We start from the raw sequence: 18175 nt of genomic DNA, 5'->3' as shown, positions 1-18175 counted from the left end.
ACTTATTCTATGGTTTTATTCTTATACTGTGTTTAAATGAATGTTTCTGCTTGACCCTGTAATTGTTTTTGTTTTGCTGTTGATTATCCAACTTTGTTTTTGTTTTGTTTTTTCTTCATTGTATGTGTGTAAATTCCTCTCATCACCTATATAATGACACTTTCTTTCTTTCTCTTTTACAGTGATCTTGTTTTGCATGGCCGCCCTCATATTCCCAATAGGATTCTACATCAATGAAGTAGGGGGACAACCCTACAAATTACCCAACAACACAGTGGTGGGCTCCTCTTATGTACTGTTCGTGCTCTCCATCTTCTTCACAATAGTGGGGCTCCTGTTTGCGGGAAAAGTCTGTCTTCCTGGCTGAGGGGACGTTCCCAGCAGGGACAGCTGGGGTGTTCAAAGTGAAACGGAAAGAAGCGGCACTCATCGAGAAGGGCCAACGACAGGGGGTGGTGGTATATGCTAATAACTAATTAAACTGCGAATCTAAACAGACGATTACTGCACACACTACATACGTGTGCTCCCCTCTGCCCAACCTGTGCTTCGTTAAACCCGTGCTGTCTTTAAGTTGCACCTTTGAGTTTCAACCCAAAGGATCAGGGGGCGTTAAAGTACACGCAGGCCCGTCCGGAAAGGACCGAGCGCATCCACAGCAGCTGCTTCCAGTGCTACCTTACTTTGGAATATAGTTCCGTTATCTTCTGTTCAGTTATGTTTTGCAGCGTTTCACACAATTGCGCCCCCTACCTTCATGGAGAGGAAATACAAAAACTGGTGGAGAATGCGGGCACTGATATAATGGACCAGGCACTCGGTCCAACAAATGTTCTCTCTAGCGGCCAGACAACTGGCCGGGACACTGCACTGTTACAAAAGAGGGAAAAAGCAAAAGGTAATGGTATTAAGAAACATTTTTGTTCTCGCACACTACATGAGGCGAATGCTCCAGGACTGCCGGTCAGGACCCTGCAAGGCTGTGCCTCGCTGTTACACGCTCAAATATTGACGGATGCGTCTCTGAATCTGACATCATACCAAAATAAACTCCCGCCTGAGCTCAACTTGAGTTGAGTTCGGTTCAGTCACAGGCGGATGTGTTTGTGCTTTTGACTTTACACCTGCTCATCACTTCTTGTTTTGTTCTCTGGGTTTGCAGAGCCCTTTACTTGTTTGGTTTGATTTGCTAATGTGCCATAAACCTGTTTTGTTACATGAATACGACGGGCATGAGTTGGGTTTTAGGGAGCACTGTGCAGTATAGCCATTTCAGTAGGTGAAGCACTACAGATGTACAAAAATGAACTCCTTACCTCAGTATTTTGCGATTCCGAATTATTTTTCCCTCACTATGGCAGTATATGTGCCCTGTAACTTATGTTTTTGCCTTGATCATGGACCTTTAATTCCAATTGTGTGATCATGGCAGATTATTTATCTGACACTGAATAAAAGGAGCTCAAGAATGTGTGTTACATCAGCTCTGTTTTTAAAGGGTTCCCTATTTTTTGGAAAGCAAATCTACTTTGTGAGGGTGGAACAAAACCAGAAGTGTTCATTTATGATGGATGTGTGTGATGTAAAGGTTACATTTTGCCCACAAGCTGTTGTTTTTTTTTTTTTCATGAATCTTCTCTAAGTGTGTGTTCTGTTTTATTTGAATGTGCTTTTTTTGTTCACTCCGTTTAAGAAAGGTCATGCTCACAGTCGCCTTTACATTCTTTACTAAATTAATTTCATTAATGCTTTGAAAGACTGCACTTTTCCTTCGAAGCATTCATATTCATTATAGGGATGGCGAACAGATAAAATATATTTATTCAAATTTTAGATGATTCTCATAAATATGTGGCCTAAGAACATACACTCTTAGATTGAAAAATTTATTAAAATGTTTATACGAAATTCCCTTCTGCATTCAGGCAAGATGTATTGCTTTTGGCAAAAGATGTCTCTTCGTATCGCACCGGGACCTAAATTAATGTGAAGTGTGAGAACGACGGCAGCCCGCGGTGGACGAGTTCTGTGCTAAAGACTGCTTCTGCTTTGGATATTTTTGGAAACCCATCATAAAATGGAAAAAGAAAAAAGTGCATAGGGTAATGAAAAGCTTTTATTTATGATTTCAAAAGGGAAGGAAACAAATGTATGAGGAACAGTATGAGGTAATGTATGAGGAACAAATGTATGAGGAGCAGTATTATCTATCAAAGGATGTTAGCAGTCCTCGTGCACAGTTACTGTTAACAGATCCGTATTACTGGCAAGACAACTGTTTTCTCTGCTACTCTTTGTTTCAGTATCTCACTGTATACAATAAAAGGCATTAAAGAAGGCGAACCGCTGGAGTTCAACTGAGCTTTACTTCATTATTAAGAGTACGGTTGTAACGATTGCTCTTTCTATCCCATTGGTAAAAATTCACCAAACTTTGCATGTATGAAGAGTCTGTGGCTAATTGAGTAATTTTGGAAGCATGGGATGTATGGTTGCCTAGTAACTACTAGTTAAATTTGCAATATTCAAAACATCAGGCCTGCTCCCCTGTTGGAGCTAGAGATGAATTCTCTTACCAGACTGCCTTTGCTCATTTTTGCTGCCTTTGTTTCAGTATTTGACATTTAAGTAAAACTAAAAATCCTGAGATTGCTGGTGTCATTTTTGGAGCCTTTACAAGTTTAATTCAGTGAAATGTACTGTTAAAGGGTTCTGTAGCTTTTGCACTTTCACATTTCCTCACATTGGGTTGGCATTTTTATATTAACATGGTACAAGATTAACCCATTTAAATTAATGTGACAAACAAGTTAGGTCAAAAATAATCATCTGATTATATTACCTAAAATGTGTAATGTAATGGAACTACAATTTTTGTCATGTAATCTGGAATCAGTAACAGATTACAGTTTGTATGTAATCTACCAAGCCTTTGTGTTCTACAATAATAAACTGAGACGATAGATAGATAGATAGATAGATAGATAGATAGATAGATAGATAGATAGATAGATAGATAGATAGATAGATAGATAGATAGATAGATAGATAGATAGATTTTTTTAAAAGACTAGTAAAAAAGACCATTTTCTTCCTTGCAACTTAAGATTTTTCATAAAATTCATAGCACACCTGTTTTCACTGAAGCTCAATGCTCAGCGTTTATTCAAAGTCTGAGCAATAATTACACTGAAACCAAGTAACGCTGATCATGAAAATGTTTTTACATAATGTCAACATGAGCTCGTGTTGAATGGCTGAGTCGGGTGCTATGGAGATGTCAGTCACTGTTGAGTTTGAACCGGTTTGAACCCAACGAAGATATTTACTGATTTCTGCGAGAGATGATAGATGAACTGTACAAACCAGCGCTCGCAGTCTGTGAAGGTAAACATTAATAACCTTGCAATACTTTACCATGGTAACCGTTGTTTCCCACAAAACAGCACAGTTACAGCATAGTTAGGTCATTTCTACAGAATCATTTTCTCATTCTCCTTTTCTTTCTTTCATTAAAGTTACATTAAAATGTATGAGCTTAAGTCTACACAATAATTTACTAATAATAACAACAACAATAATATACAGTGCTTACAGTTGGTACTAAAAGCGCTCTAGCAAACAATATCACGGTAAGAATTTTTTTTAGGCTATAAATGTTTGCTTGTGCTCACCCAGGCTGCATATTGTAATATTGCAATATTGTTAAATGTTAATACAACTGTTTTCTGTCTGAATATGTTTTAATTGGTGAATTTTCAGCAGCGTCACATGATCCTTCAGAAGTCAGTTTAAAATGCTGATTTGCTGCTTAAGAAACATTTATTAATATTATCAATGTTGAAAACGGGTGCTGTTTAATGTTTCTTTCGTGAAAACCATGATTATTTGCTAAATAGAAAGTTCAGAATAATTGATTTGATGCAGAAATCTTTTGTAACATTACAAATGTCTTTATTGACACTTTTAATCCATTTAATTCCACCTTGCTTTATTAATTTAATGTTGGTTACATTTTGAATGGTAGTGTAGGATAAATTCAGACAAGTGCTCTCATTAGTGGATTTTTTTTAAGTACTGAGATACATTCATATGATGATTTCATTGTGGAAATTCAGATCAGGTCAGGCATAAACCTTCAGGTAATAACAGAACATTTCACTTATAATAGAAGAGTGATTGTAGTATGAAGAAATCAATCCTCCAAGATTCAATCATTGTTTATCACAATACACTGTTATCTCATAGCGCTCAGGGAACCTGCAGCACCTGGAAGATCTCCACATGGAGCAGAAGACAGGACCTGCAAGTGGTGAAATTATACAACAGTTTCAGTCTTATGGTTCTGTATTCATATGTTATAAAGAGTAATAACTGACTCATTGCACCCTGTGCTGTTTGACTTAATTCCTGTCGATGTGGCTCAGTCTAGAATGCTCCCATTACAACTAACAAAGCTGTCAAAATGTGTAAATGAACTGATTACAGATTTATTTGGCACAGATTTAGTCTTTAACAACAAACTCCCCTCACAATATATGTTCAGAACGTTGTTTCAAAGCACGTGAATTAGTTTGGATCTTAGAAACCAGGTGCTGGATTAATAATCACCTGCTGTTCTTAAAAAAAAAAAAAAAAAGGAATAAATGCAAGCTCAAAATTTGTTCGAAAACCATGCTTTTAGATGTAATACACACCACTAATACAGATAGTAAACCTACCATTATTTATAGAAAATCGGATTTAAGGTAGTATTGTGTGGCTTCTTTTAATCTTCTTTTAATACTATGCATTATTGTTATTATTATAGTAAGTACGTAAAACATGTGTAACAAGGACACCTTAAAATAAAGTGTCACCGGTAATTTTAACTGTAGTGTGTTATTCGATATTACATTTCACGTTACTTTATTTTAAATGTAATAAATATTCATTACAAATGTGTAATTACGAAACTATTGAAATATAAATATGACATACAATTCCAATAAAGTATTTTTGCCACAAATTCTTGTCAGTACTGTATATGTGGCTGTACTCTTTAACCATATTTCAAAGGCAGTAGAATAATTAATAAGGTGTAAATGTGTCAAAAAATATTAAAAAACATCAAAACACTCTAGAAAAAGCACTCTAAAGTGCAACTGTCATGTTTGTATGCATTATGATTGTAAGCTGTCCATTAGTTAAAATATTTAGTCACGATTTAAAAAAATAAAACTATTGCTGGAACCATTGAGTAATGTTTTTAATTCAGTGCATTAATGCTTTGAATGCTAATGTTTTATTGCTCTCCTGTTTTCATGTGTAATATTTATAGAATAGTGGAATCAGTTAGTGAAAACAGTACTAATAATTTGTGGGAGAAATGTTTTTAATTGTCATAAAAAGGTAAACGATGTAAAAATAACTTATGGGTCCTAAAAATAGGTTGTTTTCTTTATGCAACACATTGCCTTTTTCTTTTGCTTTTGGTGGAATATGACTCTGACATGTGCTTTGTGAATTTTTTCCAACTAGTACCAGATTGTAAATTGTCTCTCTCTCTCTCTCTCTCTCTCTCTCTCTCTCTCTGTGTGTGTGTGTGTGTGTGTCAGATCTGAGAGAGGAGACAGGATGAGCAAACAGATGCACATCAGCAGTGAGTCATTGGCTGACTTTGAGGAACAGCTTTACATGTGAGCATCATCTCCTCCACTGCACAGTCACCATAATGATGCTTTATCGATCTCAGTGCTGCTGTTTGTTTTGTTCTTTAATAAAATAACCTAAAATTATATATATATATTGAATTGAGAATTTGCTTTTGAGATGTACTGTACCATGATCAAATTAAGTGGCTCAGTCAAGGAAACAGGAAGCTAAACTGAATCTCTGAAATCTAAGGTGGGTGATGTTGACTTTCCGATTTCCACAGCACAGATCACACACTTCTCATTAGCTCTCCACTATTCAATTAAACAAGCCTTTTTTTTGTAAAAGGCTAATTGATTATGTGTTATTTTCATAATTCATACAGACAGTGATCATATAAGCCCTTTGGGTTGCAGAAACAGCTCTGCCGGGCCATTATTTTCATTAGCGTCTGTTTAGAGAGACTGCTTGATTTATTTTCGGTTTGTCATGAGGGATGAGTGGGCACATGTGAGAACAGTTCGTCCTTGTATTAGATGCCAAGAAATCACTCGAGAGCAGAGGAGAGGATGAAAGGACACGAGTGAGATAATGAGAGAAGAGGATGAAGGCCATGGCTCTAATGCAGACTTAAAACAATGTTTTTGGCCTCCCATTATTCAAAATGAATTATTCATCAAGAAATTTGTATTTGAAACATGGTGATGAAATGAGTCGCTCATAGGCAACTGTCCTAACTGAAACAGAACCTCATATGTGACTCATGTGGAAGAGTCTGTATGGGCAGCAGCTCACACAAAGAGGGACTGACTTTACAATTGATTTCAACAGAGTTAACATTATAATGTTGCTAAGCTTAAAGTGAACCTATAATAGTCTATCTACATGTAGATACACCCAGAAAGGTACAAAAGCTGTCACTGGGGCGGTGCCTTTTAAAAAGGTACCTTGTACCTAAAAAGTCCATATTGGTACCTTAAAGGGATACTCCACTCCAAAATGAAAATGTTGTCATTAATCACTTACCCCCATGTCGTTCCAAACCTGTAAAAGCTTTGTTCTTCTTCAGAACACAATTTAAGATATTTCTGATGAAAACCGGGAGGCCTGTAACTGTCCCATAGACTGACAAGTAAATAGCAGTGTCAAGGTCCAGAAAAGTATGAAAGACATCGTTAGAATAGTCCATCTGCCTTCAGACATGCAATCAGAATTTAATGAAGCAACGAGAACACTTTTTCTGTGCAAAGAAAACAAAAATAACTTTATTCAACAATGTATCTTCTCTGTGTCTCTCCACATCACTCATTTTGGAGAATATCCACTGAATGCAAGCAGCGTATGCTCTTTTGTGTCAGCCACGACACAAGAATACATTTTCTACGTTTATTTACACTTTGATTTGAAAGAAAACAGCGTATCCTTGCATCGCGGCTGACACAGAAGAGCGTACAAGAGCGTACGTAGTTGTTTCCTTTGCGTACAAAAAGTAGGATTAATTGTTTAATGGTTCATTTTAGTTCTAGGAACTCTGTTTAGGGGAACGCTGAATGGCCAAACACATACAAACACCGGCTACCTAACCTGGATTTTATAAAAAAAAAAACATTTACTCCACGAACATGGAAACAGCCTCGATGATATGTAATACTGCAAATTGTCAAAGGAGATTTAGTCAGATTTTTGTGAAAATTGTGTTTACATTGCATCTCTGTTATCACGAAATCCACGACACACAACAAAAAACAGCTCTGATCACAGTGTCCTCCACTGGTTGTTGAAGTTTGTAAATGCCACAAATAAAGCTGTCACTATTGGCTGCTTCAGAGTTCCTGCTGCTGGTGCGAATGCAACCAGGAAAACATCACGATGGGAATGTTCTCTAGGAACCACCCGGCTGGCTAGTTCCTAGGACTGAGTTACTAGAACTATGCTGCTCAACACTCACGTTAACAAACCAATGGATTTTTTAATGAAAGATTCCACAACACTGTGTAACCTATGGTTGTTAGAATCACAGATATCTATGTACTATCTATATGGGTTCCTTGAAGAGCTTAAAAAATATATTTTTAACTTATCATATGCAGAATTTTCTAACTTTAATGATAAACTAAATCCTGTGAAAATCAGCTGCTAAAGACTGATGCAGATGTGAATAGCTATGGTTGCAAATATAAAGTCACCTTGCTGTCAGTTGTTCACGGATGGAATTTTACCGGATGGCAGATGGCTTATGTACAACAAATATCCGTGTACAGATATCAGTGGGTCCAATACTAGTCATAAAACTATATATTTAAAATACATATAATCATACACATGCAAATATTGTGTAAAATAATCAATTACACTGAAGCAAATCAATTTTCTGTTTAATGTTTTGAAGTTTTTTTTTTTGCTAAGGATGGATTTGTTTGTTTGGTCAAACATTAGGTTGGTTGTTTTTTCTTTTATATTTATATTTAAGATGACTGTTTTCAATTTGAATATATGTTCATATGTATTTTTTTCATGTGATGTCAAAGCTTCAGTGTCACATGATCATTCACAAATCATTCTAATATGTTGACTTGCTGCTCAAGAAACATTTCATGTTAAAGATTCATTGTAATATGACCATTCACATTTCTTTTTTTTATTTTTGATTGCTGCTCGAGAAACACTCATCAACCTCAGCGAGAGTTTGTCTTGCTGTGATGAATCACAGTTTCTTAACTTAACTCAACCAGCAGCCATTTCATTTCCTTCACTTTTGCGGCCGCCTTTAGACATATTTGCAGTCAATTTTCCTTAAATAGTTTGAGTGCTATAATTGGTAATGTCTGAGGAGACGGTTTAAAAATGGGAACCTAGGCCTATTTCCTCTCCCAGCATAATAGAGCGCAGCAGCAAGTAAAATCCTTCTCATTTTCTCCATGGAGAAATAGATTTTAAGTGATAGCATGTAAAGCTTTCAAGACAGATCCAACATGAACTGTGAGGTTGTTAAGTGGTTGCTATATTTGTCAGTAAAAGACAAAGTCAGTGCAATTTGGGGATATAAATAGCTTAACAGCACACTCCCATGAAGCAGTGCAAATCATGTCATCTAGTCTCTTTACACTTTCTTTCAGCAGTTTTTTGCTTCAAAACAAATGTTGTAATGCAGTGGCTTAATTTGGGTCTTGACTATGTATCATAGTAAGTTCATGAATAGGAAAAATAATTTTAAAACCAAGAAAAATGTGTGCAAAGATTTATGTTACTGATGCAAAATTATAATTGGAACCTTATATTGATGACTATTTTTTATTTTCAGCCCTGATCAGACAGTAGACATTATATGTGATTTTTTAATTCAAAACCGAATGCCTTCTGTTCGTGCGGTCGCCTACAACTGGAGCAGTCCAGATGCCATTGTGAGTATAGTAGACTGGTGTTTATGTAATATGTAGTGAGATGTTTGTCATTATTGTCACTGATTGATGTGTTCTGTCATGGGAGACTGTGAAGCAAATGGCAGCAGTTTCCGGGGGAGATATCAGCTGTTTTCTGCTGTTGGCATTTGTCTATGTGGAGTAAATTGGCCTAAAAATTCAGATGATATTTGCTTTGAATTTTTTTCTAATGACCATTCAGAGATGTTTTTGTGCCGTCAGTGTTCATATATGTCTTGAGACCACTTTTTTTAAAAAAAGAAAAAAAATCTACAGGGTGTAGTAGACAGCAGTACAGATGTAGGTCTGCTGTTGGTGGAGATTTAAGCAAGCTCACAATGTTCTTGCCCAAATTCAGAACATGTGTCAGGGTCGACTGGGAGACACAGATGTCACTTGAGGCAGAGGTGATCCTTCAAACAGTTACACTAAAATACTTCTGTAGACGATCCCAGAAAAGTACTGTGTTAGTATCGAGGAGCAGTGATGTGAAATTTGAATACTCTGAATACATACTATGAATGACCCTTATTAATCTACTGAACTTGTAAAAAGTGCACTTTGTAATAGTGTCAAATTAAGCCTTTTAACTATCTCTCTCATCTTTTCCTTTCACTTCTCATGTGTACCTTCACAGATCTCCACAGGTTTGGAAAGTCTGACTCTCAGACTTCAGTCCTGTAGGTTCTGCTGTCAGTACTCCATTGTGCGATACCCACCACCACCTTCAGTGAATGGCTGAAAACCCACGGCCTGAAGGGTATCTGCCTTTTCAAACTCTAATAGAAGAATGTCTGTTGGGTTCACTTTTCAGTTTCAACATGAAACAGTATTTACAACCCAGTTCACCTTTGTAATGTTACAAACGCATGCCACATATGGCACATTTCTGAAAGAAACTGAATATTCAACAAAAGGAGAAGTAAATGTGGCAAGAATTTTTCATTTTTGGGAATTTAAGAAAAGAAATATGATCAGTTTTGACTTTAAATGTCAAATTAATTTATTAAATTTTCTAGAATATGACCAAAAAGCGCAACCTCTGTTAATCTTACAAACATATTTGCATGTGTCAGTTTATTTGCCAGTGTATATGCTGGGCAAGTCTCCTTGATCCGAGTGGTTAGTCTTGGCTCACAGTTGTGTTCATGCAGCTCAGAAGCTGGATCTGTATCAGCTGCTGGCTCGTAATGCCTATTCTCCACAAGAGACGTTTGTGCCAAATTTGGGAAAGACTGTTTCGTCTACAGTTCATGAGGTGATGAACATGTCCCGCAGCGGTTATGAATCCAGTTTGAGAACCATCTGTTCACCTGTACAGCAGACTTCCTGAACTAACTCACTGTGTTTGTCTGCAGCGGGTCATGGTACAGTTTGAGTGGCATGATGGGACAGTGAAGAATCTTTCATCAGTGCAAAAGTACCAGGTACGTCTGACAAACCAAAAATTCCATATACCACTCTAAGACCAACTAGAAACCATGTGAAACTAGCTGCAATCGTACAAGAATTGTAAATAATGTTAGCTGTTTTGCTAACCTCTACCTCCAAGAGCACCATGTTAACGCCTACTTCTGAGCAAACTATGAATTATTAGCTGATACTTTTCGCGTACAACACCTATTAATAAAATATGGAGCCTGACATGCAGGGGGAAAAAATCTTATCCTCATCTGTTCCCTCATTTAGGTAAATTGTGGCCACATTGAACTAATCCGTTACCCTGTTTTAGTTCAACTGTGGCTACAATTTAACTGCATAAACTATATTGTAGGAAACTGTTGGAAACCCTACAATACAAAACAACAACAAACGAAGTGTCCATTGCTGTCTCTATAGTTTTTTAAAAGCACTCAGCAGCCAGTAATTGAAAAACACACTACACAAAATGCATTGTGGTCAGCACAAACCATGTGTATTCTTGTAAGACAAGTTTAAGTATTAGTGCATATTGATCTTTGTTTTCCAGCCTATAACTCTGGTGGAAATCCATTAACGCTGATGTTTTTCTGGACCAGGATGATGCAGGGATGTGGAGTGTGTTTGTGTGCCTCAGTTGCTCTTTCTCCATGCAGGGTGCAGGTTCTTCTGGACATGTCTGGGATGAACGCCCTCCACCTGCTCCATCTCCAGCACGCTCTGTGAATACTACTGCAGGAGCAGCTGGCCAACCAACAGAGCTTCAATGTCATCCTGTAGGTCAAACACACCGCCGGGGTGTTTTCACTCATTTATAATGTGACCGATTATGATCTGCTTTGTCATTTAGTCCTAAAGTCTTCTGTCTCTTTCACTCTTGAAGATTTTCCTCTATATATACCAGCCAAAAGTTTGCACACACTTGCCTAAAAAGCTTTCAGTCTAATGCTTTATGCTTAATTACTTTAAGTTGTGCAATTGTCTATATAAATATAAAATGTGATTTGTAATTTACAGCTTTCGAAATGAAAATGTACAGTTTTCTTTAAGATTAGTTCACCCAAAAGTGAATATTCTGTTGTCATTTACTAATGTCTTCCAAACACAAATTAAGATACTTTTAATAAAACCTGAGAGATTTCTGTTCCTCCATTGAAAATCCATTCCACCAAAACTTTCAAGCTTCAAAAGGTTCATACAGACATCATTAAAGTAATGCATATTTCATTCCCAACATTTCATCCCCATACATCCATTTATTTGTTTTTTCATAAAGTTTTCATGGTGGTATTAATCCTAAAATATGAGCAACATCAAAACTAAAGAATTAGTAGGTGTGTCTAGACATTTGAATAGTAGTGTATGTGTCTTCTTTTAATTGGTCTGTAAGAACACTACAAAAACTAACATTTGCATCTATACATTAAATTGGCACATTATGTTCGTATTATTTAAAATTTAGTGCAAAACAGCTCATATAAATGCAAATTATATATTTTCAGTTCCGATTCAGGTGCATGTACAAGCAGGAATGACTGGGACTTTTCTCAGTGGACTTATGGTCCAGCTGTCGATCCCACATTTAGATACCAAGCAAATAAACAAAGATTTTATTAGGAGAAAAAAATTCTGACATCATCTGACTGGCCTATTTACATGTAAGCTGCGGTGCTGGATCCTGGCAACATAGTCAACAGTTTCAAAAAATTAATAGGCCTATATATATATATGAGAACTAGATAATACAGCAGGTGTTATGTTGTTATTCGGTTGGTACAAGTATCAGGCTGTGTTGAGGTCCTATTCTTTTTTTTGCTATAGTACTATGGTATTACCATCACTCTTAATAATAATAGCTCTTTATTTTCATAATAGTGGTTTTTCAGATTAATAAATTCTTCACACTAAGAAAACTTGGTTCTTTTTGGAACTGTTCACTGAAAGGTTCTTTGGGGAACCAAGAATGGTTCTTCTATGACATCACTGTGAAAACCCCCTTTTGGGACCTTTATTTTTAAAAGTGTAATTTTGCCAGGGTATATTTAATTGGTTTCTACAGCACATGTTCCTGTACAAACACACCACATTCATAAATCAGTGCCGGTGTCCTTTATTAATAACAAAGTCATATTTGCACCATCACACACAGTTACAGAGGAAATGAAGGCAGTAATGGCCCAGACGAATGCCTCTGTACTATTTATCGTCAGTCTTCGGCAGTTGTCTGCTCCTGTTTTAGCATAGTCATGAGCGATCTGCTTTAGTCTGGCATAAATAGAAGTCTTAATAGATTTTGCCTGAGAGCACAGCGCACATATCTGCTCTTAATAATACAGAGCAGCTGCACAGCTTCACTCAAGAGCATTTCATCATGTCACATGACTCAGCCGGTTACCTGTTATTTAATTCATCTCAATTTGTACGGCGGAGCCACATTTACATACACACATCATGTGTTATTAAAAGTGTCATTAATGTTCTTTGACCTTGTTGAACTTTGTTTGAAAATGTATAAGCTTGTGTTGGAATTTACTGTATATAAATGGAACATAAATAAGTTTGGAAATAAATAGCCATTAATAGTTAGTTTGTATAAGAGCATTGACTTGGGGATCATTTTAATGTTTATTTTAACCATCCCTTAAAATCGAAGTGTATTATATAATAGGAATGAATGATATGTTAATTTCCTGTTTGCTGCCACTTTTACTATACTTTATGTGATCTTGTCAATGTTCATCACAGTTTTGGATCAGATGTCAAGTCGTGGCAGGAGAAGATGGTTCCCTCCATCAATGAAAACCTTCAAGCTGTTTGGCAGGAAGAGGACAGATGTGCTTTTGACTTCACAGTCTGTTGTTCTCTTTCTCATTTTCTCTGCCTCCTTCTGTTTTTAAAGGCCTTTCATTAGTGGTGTTTGCTATTGCTACTGCACTACCAAATTAGAGTTTTATCAAAACTCATTAAAAATAACTGAAATCACATCTATCAGTTCTCTGAAAATTAACTTAGCAGTCAATCCATTTTTAGGCATTTCATTTTGTGTTCACTTAGCCTATTTCTGTTGTGCATTTCATTCTAGTAATTGTTTTTTGTTCCTAAGTATATTTTAATCGTTGCAAACCAATTTCCTGTCAAATGTAGTGCACAGTATGTGCATTTGTTGTCGGGTGGCCATCACATTTCTTGTGGCATTCACTTATTTTGTGGAGTTTACAGGAGCAATATTTTATTTGTTTATTGGGTGCCACTCTTTGGAGTTAGAAGATGTAGAACTTTTGAATGCGGCCCAATGGAAGACTTTTCATGATCGGCCATCCGTGATGTAGATGTAGGTGAATTTGCTCCTTCATTGGAACAGATTTGTAGAAATGTAGCATTTACTCACCATTAGACCATCCAAGATGTAAATGAGTTTGTTTCTTCATTAGAACAGATTTGGAGAAATTTAGAATAGCATCCCTTGCTCACCAAAGGATCCGCTGCAGTGAATGGGTGCCATCAGAATGAGAGTTCAAACAGCTGATAGAAACATCACAATAATCCACAAGTAATCCACACCACTAAAGTCCATCGATTACAGTCTTGTGCTGTGTGTTTGTAATGATCAAATCCATCAAGATGTTTTTAATCTTCAAACCATTGCTTCCGAGTAAAAGATGAGTTTTCCATATTGCTTTCTCCAATGAAAAAGCTGTCACGTCTGAACCAGGAGAGTAATATGCACTGGTCAAAAAACATCTCTAAACAAGTATGTAGTGGATTTTGATGAGAGGACAACAGGGGGTGGACTTTTTCACTTATTATTATTCACTTGTTATGAATTATGGAATCATATTTGAAATGCCTTAATGTTTTTTTTGTTTTGTTTTTTTTTAACAAACATAAAGGTTTTCACTTCACAAAATGTTAATTGATGGACTGGTGTGGTGTGGATTACTTGTGGATTATTGTGATGTTTTTATCATCTGATTAGACTCTCATTCTGATGGCACCCATTCACTGTAGAGGATCCACTGGTAAGCAAGGGATGCAATTCAAAATTTCTACAAATCTGTTCTAATGAAGAAACAAACTCATTTACATCTTGGATGGTCTAATGGTGAGTAAATCCTCAGCTAATGTTAATTTTTTTGTTGTTGTTGTTGTTCATTATTTTTGTTATTTTTTCAAGTGCCCACTTGAGACCTCATATTACTCAGTTAACAGCTTTGGCTGTTCAATGGTGTGGGCTATTATATAAGGTAAGTTTCTATGTGTCATTGTCACATGGAGGAGTTTGGAGACAGACCTAAATTTTTTGTTTTGAATGTTTTGGTATAAATGTTATTCGAACATAAACATGGAAATAAATAAAGATTTTATCAGACAAATTAAATGACATTATAAAAACTCATATGTGACCTTGGACCACAAATCTAGTCATAAGTGTCAATTTTTTATATATATACACCATCTGAAAGCTGAATAAATAAGCTTTCCAGTAGAAAAATTCACAAAATGTCTTCATGATCTTTACTTAATATTCTAATGATTTTTTGCATAAAAGAAAAATCGAAAATTTTGACCCATACAATGTATTACTACAAATATACCTGTGCTACTTAAGATTGGTTCTGTGCTCCAGGGTCACATATTTAAAACTCTTATTTGAGTCCTCCATTTGAACCCTTCAAATATGATCATGCCAGCCACTGCTGCCCTCTGCTGTTCAGATATAAAAGATGCAGTTTCTGTATTTTGATACACATGTATCATCACATTTTTCTTCTGCAAGCTACTATCAGTGGCCCGGCACACGCAGGCAACGGATGCTTCCTTTGGATGACTGAGAGTGTCTGAGTGATACATCACTGACTTTTTAGGAAAGATGAGTTTGAAGTAGAAGGTAGAACAGAATTACAGGAACTACTGTAAAAAGAAGTTTTATTTTGTTGTTCAGCTTTTGAGACCGTTCTGAGGTCATGTGTAAAAGTCCCTAGAGCGGCTGTTTACTTGAGCTCTGATGCTGTGCTGCTTTTGTCTCTGTCATGTGTACAACACATGGTCCCTGAACCCAGGGCAGCTTACAATGGGAAGTCTTGTGTTTGTGTGTGTGCAGTGGAAAATATGAGCCTCTGCCTTGTCTTTCCCTGCAGGCATGGTGGAGAGTGATGACATCAGTGCCCTAATTGGAGAAATGGAGACGGCCGTTAATTATTTTCAGAAGGTGAGTTCAGAGCACTGCGTTCGGGGGCGATTTTCTCACATGACCTGTACGTGACCTGTGTCCACGGAGTCTAAATAATTCATGGGAACCCGAGGAAAAGTTTGAAGCACACCTGCAAGAAATGATCAGTTGTTGATGTTTAGAAAGGTTCATCCAGGACTTTGTGTTCATTCAAAACCATCTGGAGCATTTGCTCAAGATGTTTATTACTCATCCAAACTGCGCCGTCATCTATTCAGTCAAGTCCAGTTGCTTTTAAAGCCACAGTGAAATCAGTAAATCAGTGAATGACTGAGGCTGTTTACTTTCTTAATAGAAATATTACTGTTTAAATATTTGGGTTCAGGAAGATTTAAAAACTACTTTTCCTGTTGAAAAATCCAGCATATGCTGGTTAAGTATGTTTTGAAGCATGGCTTCTGGTTTGAACTGGTTTAAGCTTGTCCTTAGCTGATCATGAGCTGGTTTTAAGAGAGATCAGCTGTGCCATTTGATAATGATGTCATAACTCTTAGATCACTCTCTTCATCCCACCATCAAACATGTTATGCTTGACCTATCATATACCATCAGTATGAAATGCTATCATTGTTGGTTATTAGCATGTGTTGTGTTAGGGATGCTGGTGCTCTCATCATACTTCATTACTAGAATAATCATGTGTGCCTTCATCCTTTAGAATTTACCAGTGATTAGTTTCACATAGCCAGACTTTTCAACGAGACTTAAACAAGAAGAGGCCATCTGTCTGACATGCAAAGTGACCAAACAGTTTGTTTGGTTGATATGTGCTGTTTAAGTGCAGTTCTACATGAAAAATGACAGACTATGTAAACCATCTTAGAGATTCATGCTGGTTTAAACTGGTCTTTTCAGTAGGACACTTATTTAATCAGCATTTAAAGGGTTAGTTCACCCCAAAATTAAAATTATGTCATTAATTACTCACCCTCATGTCGTTTCCAACCCGTAAGACTACGAGAATATTTTTTTTTTGCACAAAGAAAACAAAAATAACATAATTTACTCAACCATTCTTCTCCCCCGAGTTACATCTTCCATCATTTTAGAGAGTATTACAATGCATACGCACGCTTTCTCCTAAGCGAAAACATGCTTATTACACAAATTACGTTGAAGTGCGCGCTTTCCCCCTGAATGTAAACAACGCTGATTACGTCCAATACATTGGGTACTCTCCAAAATGGCGGAAGACTCGGGGGAGAAGAATGGTTTATTAAATTGTTATTTTTGTTTTCTTTGCGCAAAAAAAAAAAAGTATTCTCGTAGCATCGCAAAACTGAAGTTGAGCCACTGATGATACATGTACTGTTTTATTGATGTATTTAGTACATTTCTGGACCTGGAAACATTTCAGTTGCGTTGCTGTCTGTGGAGGGTCAGATAGCTCTCCGGTTTAATCAGAAATATCTTAATTTGTGTTCCGAAGATGAACGAGACCATTAAACACACAGGCAGTCAACAATAGAGCAAAGGCTTGTTTTTAAGTCCGTGTTTCGAAGGTCTTACAGGTTTGAAATGACATGAGGGTGAGTAATTAATGACATAATTTTCATTTTGGGGTGAACTAACCCTTTAATGACCCTCATGTTATTCCAAACATGTATTTCTTTCTTCTGCTGAATGCAAAAGAAGATATTTTGAGGAATGTTGATAGCCAAACCATTTTGGTGACCATTGACTTCCACTGTATTGGCTAAAACAAAACCACTGAGTTATAAACAGTGTTGGGGGTAACGCATTACAAGTAACGCCAGTTACGTGATCAGATAAAGTAGTGCATTACTTTGAAATTTATAGTGAAGCATCTGAGTTCTATTTTTTTAAATAAGTAATGCCAGTTACTTTACTTTTTCCTATAAAGGATTGGTATCAATAATCTGAAGTTGGACCTTCACAAGCTGATATCTGGACCCGAATGCTGCCATCACAACTGATGCCGTCCGTCCAGAAGGGAGTGTCTGCTAAATACTGCACCATATTCCCTAGTTTCCAGATCAATGTAAGCACAGTGCAGTCTGGCATGATACTGAAAATATGTATTTTTTATATGACAGGTCATCTCTGATGCTGCATTGCATATGAATGTGGCCATTTGTATTGATCCTTGGTCAAGATATTTATTCTGCCGATTTTATAATCGCAATCCCAATCCCAGAAAATGTGGTTTTGGCAACACATTTTATATGTTTAATGAATAAACATAATTATATATGCTTGGTCAAATCATGACAAGTGTATTTTTTATTTTTTTTATTTTTTTTTTTTTATTTTTTTTTTGTAATATGGTTAATGTGTTAATGGGGTATTTGTGGAATTTGTGGGAAAGAATTTTTTGTTTTGAATTCGAGAATTCCAGCACTTACATGACGTCACAAATATTTCGAACGCTCAAATGAGACGCATTTCTTGAACGTTTTTATGTTTTATGTTCTTGCTAGAAGTAGGGCAAAGCCTGCAATGTGGTTGGGTG

The 18175-nt window shown here is 36.5% G+C and overlaps 2 protein-coding genes and 2 long non-coding RNA genes across 4 annotated transcripts in view; 3 read left to right on the top strand and 1 right to left on the bottom strand.

The window, feature by feature from the left end:
• Positions 1-2343, top strand: part of LOC109051834 (uncharacterized protein C16orf52 homolog B-like) — a 27816-nt gene extending 25473 nt beyond the window's left edge. The window contains exon 3 of the mRNA XM_042721343.1: positions 183-2343. Within this exon, the coding sequence (XP_042577277.1) occupies positions 183-367 (185 nt within the window). The 3' untranslated portion in view covers positions 368-2343. The remainder of the gene's footprint in view (positions 1-182) is intronic.
• LOC109094670 (NACHT, LRR and PYD domains-containing protein 3-like) overlaps positions 1-18175 on the bottom strand; it is a 392152-nt gene that overhangs the window by 229423 nt on the left and 144554 nt on the right. The gene's annotated exons all lie outside the window — the stretch shown is intronic.
• LOC122136767 lies at positions 9313-12220 on the top strand. Its single transcript, XR_006154357.1, has 3 exons — positions 9313-9813; positions 10412-10480; positions 11129-12220. It is a non-coding gene; the product is annotated as an uncharacterized LOC122136767 (long non-coding RNA).
• LOC122136768 lies at positions 15027-17820 on the top strand. The gene is made up of 3 exons (XR_006154359.1): positions 15027-15360; positions 15611-15681; positions 17567-17820. It is a non-coding gene; the product is annotated as an uncharacterized LOC122136768 (long non-coding RNA).

This window comes from Cyprinus carpio, chromosome B3 (genome assembly GCF_018340385.1).
Source record: "Cyprinus carpio isolate SPL01 chromosome B3, ASM1834038v1, whole genome shotgun sequence".
Classification (NCBI taxonomy): domain Eukaryota; kingdom Metazoa; phylum Chordata; class Actinopteri; order Cypriniformes; family Cyprinidae; genus Cyprinus; species Cyprinus carpio.
Note: the sequence above shows the minus strand (reverse complement) of the source record. Positions and strands in the feature narration are given on the sequence as shown.